The following is a 17,086-nucleotide window of genomic DNA, read 5'->3' on the forward strand; positions in this document are numbered from 1 at the left end:
TGTGTGTGTGTGTGTGTGTGTGTGTGTGTGTGTGTGTGTGTGTGTGTGAGTGTGTGTGTGTGTGTGTGTGTGTGAGAGAGAGAGAGAGAGAGAGAGAGAGAGAGAGAGAGAGAGAGAGAGATTGACACATGAGCTTCAGAACTAGACAGCTCTACAATCCCATTCCCACATCCACTTGCCAGCGGGGTGGGCTTAGAGAAATGTAGATGTATGGTAATTACCACACATTTATAAATGGATTCGCACATTTATAAAATCAGCTTTTAACCCTCGCAATCTGTGGCAGGAAATAATTAGTGGGTTCCAAAGTTCCCCAGGTCTGAAGTCACAGTCCACGAGATTGGGTCAGAGGGAACTTCATAGGTGGGAGATGCACCTGGGATTATCTGGGCAAGCAGTGAACCTTTGAAGTGACAAAAGGAAGAGATGAAAGGTCAATAAACAGCAGGCAAGATGTGAGGCAGAAGGGGCATCATTGCTGCCTGGCCTGGAAGATGATAAAGGAGTCAGAGCAGAGAACCTGTACAGCCACAGGGAAAAGGGAAAGCCAGAACAGAGAACCTGGAATTCCTCAGGGAAATAGGAAAGCCAGTCTTGTTCCCCCAGAGTCCCCACCCCTAAAACTGTGAGTTTTCCCCAGTGAGATCTGTTCTGGACCTCTGGCTGCCCAAAGCAAAAGCTACTACCTGTGAGTTGGTTTAAGCTGCTTGTTAAAGTAACAATGAGATACTTTAACTCTGCAAGAAAGAGTTGTCATGGAAACAAAAATCAAAGCCCATAGCAGCTCCTCTCCTCCCCCAAACTCAACATTCAGCAAGTCCTCTACCTTTTCCAAAGTTTATGTGACCTGCTTTTCAGGGCTACACAGACAGCTTCACCCAACCCTTCAGGGTAATTGTCTATCAATAAAAGGATGCCCTGGTTTTTTTCCCCACTCTCTTTACTGAGATTTTTGACGGTCTATTAAAATGGCTCCGAGGCCTAATAAAACCGAGATAGAACGACACTCTCATTCTTTTGATCTGCTGTTAATTTGGGCAGCGGCCATCATTCGGCAGCTTGCTGGCTGTAAATAATTGCCATCTTGCAGAACAGCTGGCTTTCCAGACTGTGTTTTGGGGCTTCAACTGTGCTGTTCAGATGACTGAACTTCCAGGGAAGAAGCGTCATTCACCCATAGGGATGAGGGTCCACCGTGGTGTGGGGAGCCAGCTCTGCCTTTGGGAGGAGGCACAGACTGTATGATTGTTACACGTCAGGGGCAGAATCCACAGCGCCATGGTCTTGTCTGTGGCAGCACAGCTTGGGGCTGTGCTACATTGGACTAAAGAGTTTCCAAAGTTCCCAGTAGTCCTGAGATTCCAGTGTCACCATCTGCATTCTCTGTGGTCATGGTGTGAGATACTGGATCTAATGTATACAGAGACTAAAGGTGAGGGTGACAGGGCACAGCAGGGGCATGTTTGGGCTCAGTGGTCTTCCAGGCCTGTTGTTGGTCATGATCTGGGGCCATCTTTGGGTCCAGATGCCTAGCTTTTCAGACTCTCACCTTTTTCTTAGGGAGAGCCAATAGTAACAGGTCACCCCAACAGGAATTGCTGAAGACTATACTAAGCTCAATGGAGACTTAGTACAATGTCACTTGCGATCTGATTCCCTAATCACATACTGAAATCCCAGTCCACCCTGCCCCCCAGTGTAACCTTATTTGGAGACAGATCATTGCAGGTATTGTTAGTTAAGTTAGGATTGGGTTATTCTGGAGTGAGTTGAGCCCCCAAATTCATTGTCTTTATAAGGAGGGAAATTTTGGAAACAGACACCTACAGGGAGACTACCCATGAATATTGGAGTCTTTCTGCTAAAAGGACACCAGAATGGAGAAGAAGGCCAGGGCAGATCTCAGAAGGCAGAGGAGGGTTTAGGGCATATGCTAAAAAGGCTAGGTGGGCTGGAGCAGACCCTGAGAAAGCAGGGGTTGGGCTCAGGCAAATCTTACCCTGAGTCATCACAGGGGACAAGGCTCTTGATCTTGGAGTTAAAGCTTGGGAAAGATGAGGGGCATCCCTGCAGTCTGAGCTGAAACACACTGTTACTGCAGCTGTGGAAACTAACGAAATCACTGATGGTTATCCGAGACCAAGTCCTAGTTCATAGAACAAAACATAAGGGGACTGAGCAGACGAGACATCCCAGCAGGTTAAAACAGAACCAGCCATCTGCTTTGGCTCTACCCCACTCTCTGCAGATGTGAGCAGCTGCTGGCAGCCTCCTCTGAGCTGGACCATTCTGAGAATTAGAACCTGTGTAGGAACTGGACACAATGCTCAGTGCTTGCAGATCTGACTGTTTCAGTGACGGTTCTGCCCTCTGAGAGTTCGTTCATGCAGGAAATCGAGATTTTGGTCTTAGAAGATACTCTGCTCTCTGCCCATCCCAGGCTGGGTCTTTTCTAATCCTGATTCCCAGGCTCTGACATCCAGCCTGGCTGACTGGATGCTTGAGGAAGGTTGCCTCCAGTACCTCAGAAGTCTCAGGGAAGTATCAGGAGGATAATATCCCAGTTGTGTCCACCTGTCTTTGCTTTTGCATTTTGGTTGAATTATCTCAAGCCTGTTCAAAAGACATTGTAATAGATAGATAGATAAATAAATAAATAAATAAATAAATAAATAAATAAATAAATGGTGAACTACAGCTTTGGAAACCGTATAAACATCTGACAGGGAGCTTGTGTCCTGCATATGTAAAGAACCCTGAGAAATCAAGAAGATCAACTGCTCTCTGAAAGTATTCAAACAGATCTTTACCAAAGAAGATTCGCAAAGATCAAAAAGCACAGGAAAAATTTCTCAGTGCCATTAGCCATTAGGGAAGTTAAAATGAACAGCAAGATTCTGTCATTCACCATAAGGACAGATGAAATTTAATTCCTGATAATTCCAAGTGTTGCCAAGGAAATGGAGCAACAGGAACTCTCACACTGCTAGTCAAGTTTAGAGTCGTATTACTCATTTAGAGAACATTTTTTGCAGTTACCTATGCACTCACCATTCCATGCATGAGTATTTACCCAAGAGAAATAAAATTCATGACTACATAGAGACCTATATGCTGATGATGTACCAGAGACCAAACCTGGAAGGAACCACGTGTCCATCAACAGACAAGGAGAAATCACTTGTGGTATATCCATCAGTGGAATACTGATCAACCATGAAAAACAACTATTCATGTGTATCACAAGCAAAATAGTTCTCAAAAACGTTATAAAGATTGTGAAATTCTAAAACTGTTCTCTTTAAACCCAGTGTTAGAAAGTGGATCAGGGCCGGTTGCGGTGGTGCATACCAGTAGGATTTGCTGAAGGAGGCAGGAGGATCATGAGTTTGATGCCAGCCTGGGCTACACATTTTGCCGGATAGTGGTGGTACACACCTTTAATCCCCACACTTGGGAGGCAGAGGCAGGAGGATTTCTGGTTTCAAGGCCAGCCTGGTCTACAGAGTGAGTTCCAGGACAACCAGGGCTACACAGAGAAACCCTGTCTCAAAAAAAAAAAAAAAAACAAACAAAAAAGTGGATCAGGGGCTGTCTGGAGCTGAGGGAAAGGACATAGGAAGTCTTTTGATGGAGGTGACATTTTCTATATCTCAATTGCAGTTATAGTAATAGGGTACAAAATTATAACTTAAATTAATTTTTAAAATTCTAATAAGAAATATTTTGCCATTGATATCTGTCCAAAGGTCCCAGCACACTGGGGGTGGTTGCTGCAAGGGAACCTTACAGAACAGAGTCCCCAGATGCTTCTTTTTTTTTTATAATTTGTTTTTCAAATTGTAATTTATACTCATTCACACAGGGGTTATAAACACAAAAAGACAGGACGTGGGGAAGGGGAGGACACTGCGGGGTGGGTGTTCAGGAGGAATACAGATATTTTTCAGAACAGGGTATCGGCTGGGTGAAGGTTCAGGGGATAGGTCACTATGACTCTGCCTATGATTCACTTGTCCTTATCTAAGTTGGTAATATCTGCCAAGGCTACCTATTTACAAGGTCTATGACTACTCAGGCTGGTAAATTGTCACAAAAGCTGCCTGTTTACAATAGCTTATAGCCATCTGTTTCAGTGTTTATCCACAGAGACCCAAGACTTGGTGTTAGTATACATGTATGACAGGCCTATTGCTGATTTTAGGCCTATGGCTGATTTTAGGCCTTCAGTGTGTAAGCAGGGATGCCCTGACATCTCCTCCCTTCTCTAAGTATAGACGGGCTGTGGCGAATCTAATCTTGCGAAGGCAGGGATAGAGAAGCCTGAGAGTTACTTCCTAGTTGGCACATGTAACCTTCAAGAGCAGCTGTTCCATCTTGAGTCAGTGTCTTCCCTGACAGCTTTAGTCCAGGGTAATAATATCCACTCACTCTAATCCCTTCAGACAGGCTGCACTTCAGTAAGGCCTGGAGGAGGGAGCACACTGATGCCCTGACCCCATAGGACCAGGAGGGCCGTTTCCTTAACTCCCATCTTTTCGAAAGCTGTATCCTCAAGGGGCTTCCTAGACCAACCTTCCTGATGCTGCCGCCCTTTAATACAGTTCTCATGTTGTAGTGACCCCCCAGCCATAAAATTATTCCACTACTACTTTGGAACTATAATCTTATTACTGTTATGAGTTGTAATGTAAATATGATATGCCACCCCTGTGTGTGTGTTGGGGTGGGGGTCATGACCTACACAGGACTAAGACTTCTGAGCTCTATTATTTCCCATGCAAAGAACATGTGCTAGCTTCAGGCTGACTCAGCTTCCTGCTTCCTCAGTGACCTGGGGGGGGGAACCATATCTCCTCCCCAACAAAGCCCCTGAATATTGATTTCATAGTGTAAAATATTGGTTCTTAGTTAGCTTGTATTTGGAGGACATTTTTAAATGTTGACACTGTGTTTGGCTCACATGAAGAAGATTCTCTCCAGAGCCCTATACCCTAGGGTAATGAAACCTATTGTTATGTTTGAAAATATGGATATCAATCAACAATGCATATCTATCTCTGTGGTCTGTAACACATTGTCACACCTCAGCGTGACACACTGTAATCTTAGATTCACAGGACAAGGCAGGTTCAGCCCATTGTAACCACAGAGACTCCCTGTGTAACAATGTGACACATTAATCTCTTAACTGTGACATGCTAACCTCAGCACAGCTGTTACATGTGTCAGAATCAGAATAACAATGCAACATGCTAATCTCACTGTGACCTGGTCCCCTATGCCATATGGAAGCTTGTCCCTGGCAGCCTCTGTGCTGACATCAGAGCTGTGCTCATCAGGGACTCTAGCTTAGCTCCTCTGAGACACTGAGGAGACAAAGCCCCACATCCTCCAGCTCCTGCCTGCATCCCTCCCTCCCTCTGCCTCTCCATCTCCTTCTTATTGCCTCTCCATCCTCTTTTCCCACAAAGTTCTGCTCTTTGCTTCTTCCTTGACCCTCCACACCTCCCATAGAGCGAGCTCATTGCCCTCCTCTCTGTTTTCACTGCCTTCATATGCACACTGCATGTCTTCCTAGCTCACTCCATCAGCAAAGAACCCATGGCAGCCAGGGGTACTCCTGGTTTCTGATGTGAGGGCTTTCCAAAGAGGGCAGGGAGAAAAGAGAGTCAGTCTATGACTCAATGCTCTATGTGTTCAAGGATTGGACATGAAGATGGGACACTGGGCTGCTTGCTACAAACTGAGGGTTTTTGCCTGCTTCTACTTTGGGAAACTTAGTATCTTTGGAACTAGAAAACATTCTGCAGGAATCGCTCCTTCACCCTTTATCAGTCATGTGCCTTGGACAGCTTCCCAAGTCTCTTGGTTTTTGTTTTGTTTGTTTGTTTCATTTGTATAATGGGGCAAAGAAGGCCCGTTTCATGGGGATATTTGTGGGGATTAAATGATTAGTATTTGGAACGTGCTCAGTGCACTGCTTCCAACAGAGTGGGTGCTCAGAAATGACCCCTCTTCTGTCACCTAGACTAATCCTGTGGTCACACAAAAAGAAGTTGATTCACAAAAGGGGTGGCCTTCATGTTCAAGGCCATGGGGCCAATTAAAAGCTGGAGTGAGAGCAACCACACAGGCAGCCGTTCTTTGACTGACAGTTTCTGCTTTGACTGACAGTTTTAGGCCCAGCTGCTCCTGAGTTGAGTTTAGGCTCAGCATGCTTTTCCTCTCATCTCAAAGGTACCCTGAAGAGATACTACCATCCACACTTCCCAGGTGAGGAAACTCAAGCTCAAAGACATTCAGTCAGTCAGTCATCCATCCTGCATGCAAGGAAAACAGAGGCAGAACCAGGACTTGAGACCAGGTCATCCTGTCTTCCAGCCCAAGTCCCTCTGGACATCTTTGCTCTATTCTCTTGGATCAGGTTGCCAAGAGGTAAAGTTTAGGAAACCTGGGTTTGCAGAAAAAAACCCCTTTCAACCAGTCAGGGTATCTCCACCCGCTGCCAGTCTCTGACTATGAACTAAAGGCCCCTCCTGTCCCAGCAAAGTCATTCCTGGGTGATCTGGTCCCTGACTGCTCCCCATAGCCAAGTGGTCTGAGCTGTCACCTGGCCTATAGGACTGTATTCTCCAGATAGCAAATGCCACCCATGTTCCAGATCCTGCTCTGCCTAGATGGCAGCACCCATTCATATGAGGAGAAGGTCCACCCCAGACAGCTTCTGGTCCCCTGGCTTCTGGTGAGCATGGCACTGACTCCCTGCATTGAAATTCCAAGGCAGTGTTCTCAAGGCTTCTGGACCTTGTCCTTCTTCTTGTCACCCGAAGCTGCCAGGCAAGAGATCACATGCTCAGACCTCACGGCCCTCAGCAGTGTCACTACTTCCACTCACCAAAGCAAATGGGTTTAATTGATTGATTGTTGCATGAGTGAGATGCATGGATGGATGGACAGGTAGATGGGTGGGCAGATAATGGATGGATGGGTGGACGGGTGGGTGGGTGAGTGGATAATTGATGGGAGGGTGGGTGGAGAGATGGATGGGTGGGTAGGTGGGTGGGTGGGTGAATGGGTGGGTGGGTGGATAATGAATAGGTGGATGGATGAGTGGGTAGGTGGGTGGGTGGAGGGATGGGTGGGTGGGTGGAGGGATGGATGGGTGGGTGGGTGGATGTGGAGTTTTAACTTAGTGTGGGTTTTATTCTGGCATTTTCACACATCATTCATTCTTGTTGATCCTCCCCACTCCTCAGAATGGGAGTTCTGCTTCCTTGTCACAGGAATTCTGTTATCCCCCTTTCTCCCTCCCACTTAAGATCTCCTACTCTCAAAGGATTCTAAGTCACTCACTCATAGATGCCTGCTTATGATGGTCCTTTCTGCTCTATGCACGGTAGCCGGTAAGCAGAGCATCTCATGCAGATCGTGAATAAGGACGGTGCCCTAAAGAAAACGGACATGTGCAGGAAAAGGAAGGGAACTGTAGATATCTATGTTAAATAAGTCAGACGCAGAAAGCAAACACTACAGGTTTTTCTCACATGAAGATCATGTGTGTCGGGGGAGGGTGTTAGGAAGACCGTGAGAGGGGAAAGGAAGTGGCGCTCTCAATAGGAATCGTCCCACCTCCAAGCTGGTGCTTGAGCTAACCCTCTCCCTGATGATGTCTGCCTGTTTCTGCCTCCTCCAGGAAGCCCCTCCTAACTGCTCAATTGAAATCAATCATGAGTCTTGACCACACCTTGGGTTCAATTCCTGGCCTCCTCATTTTCTGCTGTGTGACCTCTTCTAGGTTACCTCATCTCTCTGATCCTTGATGTTCCTTTTTATTATTTTTTTTTCTCGCCTTGGTGACAGACAGAAGAGTCAGTGGGAGGAGATCAGGAACAGTCCCAAAGCTGCAGCTGTGGAGAGCTGGGCGGGAGGGCAGGGCTGCTGGGGCTGCATACAGTTGTCCTCCTAGTTCATAGCCCCTGTGTCAAACCAGCCCTCCACAGCCTTCCATGGCCCTCCACCATCTTCCCAGGACTGGGATCTCTTTTGTATTGGCTCGAAGTGAAATAATTCATTCTCTCTCTCTCTCTCTCTCTCTCTCTCTCTCTCTCTCTCTCTCTCTCTTTCTCTCTCTTCCTCCCCCACCCTGTCTGAGTAGGGCCTGGTCATTGAGCGCTTAGGAAGAAGACCTCTCCTCATTGGTGGCTTCGGGCTTATGGCCCTCTTCTTTGGGACCCTCACAGTGACACTGACCCTGCAGGTGAGATATTGTGTCTGTCACATTTTAAGGGGGTCAGCAGGTAGGTAACTGGCTCTGCTGTCATCACTCTGGAGCCTTGTGGGTTCATCTTCTCAACAGACTCCTGTGAGGCATCTCTCCCATGGAGCCTCGCTTCCAGAGGGAAATTGAACAAGAAAGGTCCTGACTTCTGGCCCTGCCACTGCCACAGATGAACTGTGTTGTGAACAGGACCTCTCCCTTCCCTGCACCTCAATCTACCAGTCTTTGGAATGGGGGTGGATTATGTTAAGTGCCCCTAAGATGCCCCTCTAGTTATCACCTCCTTGCTAAGAGAGCTGGGTTCTGCCTGTCAGGTGGCTTCTCAGTAACTCCCCTGTCACCTGGATTCCTTGTACTGGCATCTTGTCTTTTCTACTTACCATGCTTCTGGCTCCTTTCGGGCCCTAGCTCTACAAAGGAACGCCATCCTTGTAGCCTGGGATGCTGTGAGGAGTCGCTAACATCATGTGAAGGGCATGATACAGGACTGTGTGTTTACACCTATAGTTGCATATATTTACACAGGGGAGCAATTATACCCACTCTCCTTATGAAACTCAGATTGTCTCCTTTGAAAAACTTACTATTTTATTTTATGCATGTGGATGTTTTCCCTGCATGCATGTCTGGACACCACATGTATGACTGTTGCCCATGGAAGACAGATCCTCTAGAACTGGAGTTACAGATGGTTGTGAGCTACCATGTGGGTGCTGGGAACTGAGCTTGAGTTCTCTGCAAGAGAAGCAATTGCTCCTAACCACTGAGCCATCTCTCCAGCCCCAGATTACCTCCTTTTATGGAGGGAAAGTCCGAATCATAAATATAAGTGATCAGGTTTTATGGCTGGATGAAAGCAAGGTGGGTAGGATCCCAGCACCTGTATTACAGCCTCACGGCTTCCCTTCTGATCTCTACCCTCTCAGGGCAACCTGCATTCATGGAGCACCTACTGGGTGTCTCCAGCCAAGAGTGCACGTAAATCTTGGCATTTTTTTTCAGGAATAAGTCTTAACATTGAAAGTCGGGCATCTTGTTCATCAGCCAGATATCCTAACATTCCAAATGGTTTTAGAAAGACGCAAAGGTAGTGTAATGATGTCAGAAGCCAGTCCTTCAGGGGTGGTGCTGAACTGGTTCCTCCTTGGGAGATAGTGTGTTTGTTGCCTGAGCTGCTATTTTCCCATATCCAGGCATACAGTTGTCCTGAGCTGGGTGGTTTTGCAGTCTCCTTGGACATCTGAGGTTTTGAGAGAAAGCGATAGGTCCTCTGGGATCTGTCTTTCTTCTGCTTCAAGCATCCCCTCAATCTAAGACCCACACAACAGGACCTCAGGGCTCTCTCAACAGCTGCCTGTAGATGAGCGGCAGGCTCTGTGGACACTCCGCACACTCATGGGATGTCAGGCGTGTGAACACGGTGCTTTACACAGGAAGGGTGACAACTGAGTCAAGTGTGGCAATACTTGACTGAACATTTGCTCTGATGCTTTGCTTTAGAGAAGTGGTTCTCAACCTGTGTGTCGCGATCCCTTTGAAGGTTGAATGACCCTTTCACAGAGCTTGTCTAAGACGATCAGAAAATGCAAATACTTACATCATGGTTCTTAACAGTAGTTATGAAGTAGCAATAAAGTAATTTTATGATGGGGGGGTCACCACAACATGAGGAACTTATTAAAGGGTCTCAGCGTTAGGAATTGAGAATGACTGCCTTTGACCATTGGTTTCCTGGGAATTGTGCACTTATTTACACTTCTTGCTTACTGGTGTGCGGCGCGCAGCCTCGCCGATAAGGAGAACGCCACACTCAGGATTCTTCTGACAGCAATTTATTGTACAGCTCTTTAGATGGCAGTGAGGTGAGGGACCCCAAACCCAAAAAACCTGTGGCTTATATAGAGCCCTAGGAGATGTGCCACACACTCATTAGCTCTCACGACATTGCCAAATTAGCATACTGGTTTTTGCTCCTTGCGCAGGCGCACATTCAAGCAAGGGTCTCAAGAAGAACCAGGAAGCAGGAAACCAGCGCCATGTTGCAATGGCGAACGCGGCTCCTAACACTGGTGACTGTGGAATTCTATTGGCATCATCTCCTTGCAACCCACATCAGAGAACAGAATGGTCAAGGGGTTGCCATTTGCAGCAACTGGGGCTCAGAACATGAAATGACCTGTCACACAAAGGGAGTCAGGAAAATGTAAAACCTCAGGTTCCCTGGCTGTTCCACAGCTCCTCACCTGTTCTCGTTGTCCTTCTGCAGGACCGAGCTCCCTGGATCCCTTACCTAAGCATTGTGTGCATCTTGGCCATCATTGCCTCGTTCTGCAGCGGTCCAGGTAGGACATCCTCCTGCATGGTGCCAGGCCTGGAAACCGGGGAGAAGGGGCAAATATCTCCTTGTCCAGTGGAAGACTTAGGCCCTAGGAAGAAGCAAAGCCTAATGGGGGAAAGGGTGTGTCCCCCTTGTCCTTAGAGCTTATGAGTGCAGTGGGCTAGCTTCATTCTGTTCACAGAGGCAGGTACAGGCTAACTCATAAACCTGCTGATGGTAATGTCCAAGAGCCCAATAATGATGAGCCTGAGTGCCATATGCCAGACTCAGGAATGACGTGAGGAATCAAAGACAATCAAGCTATATCCGAGCCTTGGAGAAGGCACAGGTGACCTGAGAAGCTCACTGATGGTGGTGGCAGGGATCCACGCATCGCTGCTGGTAGACGGCACTCTATGAACCCAAGAGAACAAACTCCCTCAAGGCTCCTGATAGCTCTAGGGAAGACCACTGTCACTAAGTAGCTGGGGAGAGCTCTGGCTACAGACCTGGCCGCTGTCTACCACCGTGCATGGTACCTGCTAACTGTGGAGCCACAATTGGTGGCTTCAATTAATCCAGTTCAATTAATCCATTCCCACTGTTTCCTAGCCATGCATCCCCTGGGAACAACTGTTCTTCTTATTGTACCTCAGTTTCTCCTTTCTGTAGGATGGAGTTTTCTTCATGGTCTTGCTATTTTCTGGTTTTGTGTCTGTGTCAAGCTACAGCCTCCATGAGACTGATGCTGAGAGGAAGGATTAGGGCAGCATCCAGCATGGCTGCACATTCTTTCCCTGATAGGGCTTCAGAGCCTTTTTTTGCTTTTCTGTGTGTTGATGAAAAGACTGAATTGTGGAACTGAGTGAGGTTCAGTTAGTCATGTATTGTCTGGTGTGCAAGTTGGCCCCAGTGTCTCCTAAATCAGTCATGATGACATTTGTTTATTTGAGTTCTAGCAAAACAAATGGAATTGAACCTGTTTTATTTGTGGTTGTGATTTTAAAGGGCTGTCATGTTGTTGGTTTCCCATTTGTGATTGGAGGATGGAAAGCATTTGTCCTCATCCAAAGTTTTAGGGAACTATGACAGGATGGCAGAGGAGACCTTGTAATGATCAAGGTAGCACCAGTACACACAACACACACACACACACACACACACACACACACACACACTATGAAGGCAGGGTATTCAGAACAGCTGGTCAACAATGGGTACGCTATGCTGGCTCCACTAGATTCCTGTCAACTTGACACAAGCTAGAGTCATTTTGGAGAAGGGGATCTCAATTGAGAAAATGCTCCTCACCACAATGACCTGTGGACAAGCTTGTGGTACATTGTCTTGATCGCTGATGGATGTGGGAGAGCCTAGCTTACTGTGAGCATTGCCTCCCATGAGCTGCTGGTCCTGGGTGCTCTAAGAAAGCAGGCTGAGCAAGCCATGAGTTAACAAGCCAGTAAACAGCACTCCTCCATAGCCTCTGAATCAGTTCCTGCCTCCAGGTTCCTTCCCTGACTTCTCTGAGTGATGGAGCTGTAAGCTAAAATAAAAACACATCACTCCCCACACTGCTTTTGGTCATAGTGTTTTATTGCAGCTAAGCCTTAGCCAAGACAGGTACCTATCAGGCAGGACAGTGAACTATCAGGAGGATACACATTGTACTGCAGCAACCTAGATCTGGGGACCTGATCTTGTTTCCTAATATTGATGATCAACAACTACTCCTCACCTCTCCTGTGATCTTTCCCCAGCTACCCACTGATATTAGACTAGGTTACCCCACATACACACACACACAGTGGCAGCTTTGAACATATAGGATGCTGTCTTACCTTCCTGCTTGCCAGTCAATCCTGAGGTGCAATTGGCATGTTAAATAGAGAAATGGCCAGGTCATTTTTCCCCTTTGATCTGTTCTGTCTATGCTAGGAATAAAAAATGAGTTACAGGTGAGCCTCCAAATTCTTTCTAAATGAACCTTATTCTAAATTTATAGACTAAGAGAAAAGCACTTAGGGTTGATTAGTTTCCTGAGTCACAGAGTTGGGAAGTAACAGGTTTGGACCTTCACCATCTTGTCCTAAGACTCACGATCTTAATGTCTTCATATGTACCTGGCTGTGGTGCATTAAATGCTTGCTAAAACTTGAGTAGAATTAAGTACATTTTGAGATGGACCTACAAAGTTAAAAAAACAACTAAGGTGGCACAGTGGTTAAAGGCACTTGCCACCAAGGATCCCAGGACCCACATGATGGAAGGAGAAAACCAACCCCCACCCCAGCTCACACACACACACACACACACACACACACACATACACACACATACACACACACACAAGTTGTCCTCTGACCTCCACGAATGTCCCACACTTACATAAACAACTGTATTTTTTTTTAAATGACTCAGAGGGAAAGGGGTCTGCACAGAGATTTCAGGTCTGAGGAGGAAGCTTCCATGGGTTTCTTCTCAGGATGAGGTTCATGGCCATCTTCACCAATCTACCCTGTATGCAGCTACACAAGACAAATTTAGCTCTTAAATTCAGACCCCTAAATCAAAGCACTTGGTGTTGAGGAGAAAGCTTTTGGGTCTCAGGGTGTGAACTGCTCAGCTCCACACTGGTGTCTAGGGGGCCCCCTCCAGGGAAGTCACCTGCACCCTACAACCATGGACTAACTTTTAGTCCCGATACTTTATCCCAAGTCCCTGGTATTCCCTTAGCAGCCATGCCTCCCAGCAATCAATAATCTCAGCCACCACATGGACTGGGGTCTAGAAAAACTCATATTCACAGTGCCGACTCCAAGGCCCCTGGGAGATTATCTGTCTAAGGGAATTCCAGACTGTGAGAGCTCTGGCATCTGCCTAAGTCGTTAGGGCAGAGCCCATCCCTAGAGGAGCTCTCTAGAAAAATAAGGAATGAGGGTGCTAAGAGGTAAATGGCTGAGATCCCCCCACACAGCCCCCTCAAAGCTGTTAAGGAATGCCAAGAACCCAGGAATAATCCTCGCAGGAGAACCCAGCAGTTTGCTCCAGACAGCTTCTCTCCTGAGCAATCAATTTAAAGAGACCTGACAGGGAGTTGAAATTAGACAGAGAGAAAGAGAGAAAACAAAGCAGCAGTCTCCTACTACATATTTTATGTGTGTGCACAGCCTCAAGGTGGCTCAGAGAATCCCATAAACAAGGCAGTTGAAAGCCTCACTTTGACGGGCTGGAAATCTCTCTACATCTCATTTCCAACCTGAAAGTTGACATGAGGGTCTGACACCCCAAAAGAGGGAAGCCTTAGTGGGGAGGACAGAGGTATCCAGATGAGGATAGTGTTTTAAGCTGGGAATTAGGATGGAGGCGAGCAGTGGGAGGAAGGTGCTGGCCCAACAGGATGTACCAGGTGCCTGCTTAGTACAAGTCTGATATGAAAAAGGGGTCCCCTCTACTTGCAATAATGCTCGGGCTCTGTGGAGCCTTTCCAGCAGGTAGAAGTTACCTGAGGCTGGGTGAAGGATATATAGGAGCCCTCCAGCTATGCAAGCTAGAGTTCCACAGAGGCCCTAGCATCCCAACTAAGCTCTTGCAGACCCCAGAGGAGAACCTGAGTAAGGTGATGGGAACAGAGGCAAGTGAAACAGGTAAAGCAGAAGGCCCCCATCCCATCTACAGAGGAAGAAGTGAGAACGTGTTATTCCTGACCTGGGGAAGACCTTGGAGAGTCAGATCTTGCAGTAACCATTTTTTTTCAAAGGGTTTCCAGGATGGGGAGGGACCAGGACTAATGGGTGCTCATGGCTAGCATTCTAGATTTATCTGAACATTGCTGTTCTTGTTCTGTGTGTCTGTGATCTCACTGTTGGGCAGGTCTGGGCTCTGAACCCTGCCCATGACACAGGTAGTATACAGAGGTGGACAGGAGGCTGTGTTTATAGCATGAACCATCCTGGAATAAAATTCAAGACTCAGCTACAAGTTCTCAAGCACCTCGTTTGGAGTTATAGAACAAAACAAGAGCCCCGGCCCTGCTAGTAAATCCCACTGCCACTAAGTCAAGAGCCAACAGATATGAGTCTCCTTGTACAGCAGCTACTGTGCACACAGCCCCAGATATTCCTACCTGTTGAAAAATGAACAGGTATAGGAACAAATGAAAGAGAAACACACACACAGAGAGAGAGAGAGAGAGAGAGAGAGAGAGAGAGAGAGAGAGAGACAGAGACAGAGACAGAGACAGAGACAGAGAGAGAGAAGGGGGGAGAGACTAACTTCTGTGAACGCCTTTGGCCTTCTCACAGCTAAACTATGTAGCTTAGATGGGACTCCAGTCCCCTGGGGAGCTAGAAAATTATGTCCAAAGCAGAGTGACAAGAAAATTAATTTCTAGTCTTCATGACTAAGCAGGAATTATTGGATAGAAAAATAGGTACAATTATACTCATACAACTAGAGCCATAAACTGAGACACATCCTGAGACCAAACCAGTATGTGGTCATGATTCTTGAGAGACAAAACCCACGAAATACAAAATTAGCTGTCATTGCTAAGGACATATCAGTGAATTTATATGAAGGTGAAGCTTTATTTTTGGATTCATTAGCATGCGTTATTAATAGTAGCTCTGTTCTAGAAGCGGAAATACAGCCTTATGCCCATGACCACATAGGGGCTTGTAGGAAGGTCCCTGTGACATGAACCTTCTGAACTCTGCTTGTGAACACTAAGACACAATGTAAAGTTGTAGCTTCTCCTGCCCTGGTAGGAGATGGTCCCCCGCCCAGGCATGGCAGTCAAATGGACTTAAAAAGCCATTCTGTGAATGATCTCCCCTCTAATCTGAGAGTAAGGTGAGAGGACTCAGCAAGAGACAGAAGCTCCAGGACCAGCCACAGGGGGAAGATGTCCCATTCCCAAGGCCACCCAGACTGTGAGAAAACATGTGGTAACGCCGTAGCCTGGAGCAAGGCTGTGTAGTGATGCAGAGAGTCTGCCATGCAGGAATTGTCACCCTCCAAACCAAAGGTCAGAAGTCAGAGACCTGCCAATGAGCTTCTCCAATATGGACCATCTTAGAGACCAACTAGAAGACAGTAGCCATATTCTCAGAGTATAGGGATCTGGATCAGGGAATGACAGGACAGCAGAGGGACTTGGTGGCAAGTGGGTGAGAAAAAGAAACTAGCTTAAGGTGAAATCATTGTTCTAGTCTTGTTTCCATTGCTGTGATGAAATATCCTGGCATTGGCAACTTTGAATGAGAACTGTTTATCTAGCTTACAATATCAGGTGAAATTCTACCATTGCAGATGAGTTAAGGCAGGGCCTTGAAGCAAGTAGTCACATCTGCAATCAAGAGAAAAGAGAAATGAATGCATTCATGCTTGTCAGTGCTCAGCACCTCTCTACACACATGCAGTTTACAGTGTCCTCTCTAGGAGGTGGCACTGCCCCACTATGGGCAGATCTTCCCACCTCAGTTAATGTACTCAAGAGAATCCCCCACAGACAACCCCACAGCCAACATAGCCTAGGAAATTCTTCATTGAGTCCCTTCTTAGATGGCTCTAGAAGTTGATAATTAAACTGACCAGCACAGTACCATCCATGTTAGTCACTTCCCCATTATTCAAATTTATTTACTTGAGACAACCAACTTAGAATCAGAAAGGGGTTGTTTAGGCTCATAGTTTGTGAGATTCTGGTTTGTCTTAATTAGGGTTGTATTACTGTGAGGAGACACCATGACCAAAGCAACTCTTATAAAGAACAATATTGGGTTTCCTTCATGGCAGGAAGCATGGCGGCACAGGCAGACATGGTACTGGGGACGTAGTTGCTCTCACTACTAGTCGATCTACCACCACCCTCAGGCCCCCGTAGCCTGAGAATGGCATCTCCACATTTCTGGAAGTCACTAGGCAACCAGCTCAGCCAAAACTGCTTCCCTGAATCTGGACGTCTACAGACAGCATCACCAGATCTGTCAGCTCCAGCCAGGCTGTTAAAACTCCCTCCTTCCATCAACTCAGACAACCTAGAGGTGTGGCTTCTCGATCTCCATTAGTCTGAGGCCCTGAGGGGCTGTAATCTCCACAGAGGATGGCCAAAGCTTGCTCCTCAAGTCAGCCTAGTCCTAGGTTCATGTTTATTTAATAGGATGTTAAGTGAGGTGAGCAACATTGAGGAGGAAAGATTTAGTTTGGCTCAGGGTTTCCAGTCACAGTCCTGAGCTCTGTGGATGCCAGGCTCATTATGTGCCTGAAGGTCACAGTAGTAAGGACTGAGCAGAAAGAGACTGTTCACTTCAGAGCGAACGGAAAGTGAGGTGGGACAAACTGAGGCTACGTATGTAACCTTCAAGACATGCTCACAGGGACCTATATCCTCCAGAGTCCTACCTCCTAAAGTTCAGAGAGAGAGAGAGAGAGAGAGAGAGAGAGAGAGAGAGAGAGAGAGAGAGAGAGAGAGAGAGAGAGAGAGA

At 46.9% G+C, this 17,086-nt stretch overlaps 1 protein-coding gene across 3 annotated transcripts in view; it reads left to right on the forward strand.

Annotated features, from left to right (window-relative positions):
* Window positions 1-17,086, forward strand: part of Slc2a9 (solute carrier family 2 member 9) — a 124,417-nt gene that overhangs the window by 86,432 nt on the left and 20,899 nt on the right. For all 3 annotated transcript variants that reach the window (XM_028758068.1, XM_028758067.1, XM_028758069.1), the window contains 2 exons: window positions 8,159-8,260; window positions 10,548-10,623. In XM_028758068.1, coding sequence (XP_028613901.1) covers window positions 8,159-8,260; window positions 10,548-10,623 — 178 coding nt within the window. The remainder of the gene's footprint in view (window positions 1-8,158; window positions 8,261-10,547; window positions 10,624-17,086) is intronic.

Source organism: Grammomys surdaster, unplaced genomic scaffold, assembly GCF_004785775.1.
Source record: "Grammomys surdaster isolate TR1022 unplaced genomic scaffold, NIH_TR_1.0 126187, whole genome shotgun sequence".
Taxonomy (NCBI): domain Eukaryota; kingdom Metazoa; phylum Chordata; class Mammalia; order Rodentia; family Muridae; genus Grammomys; species Grammomys surdaster.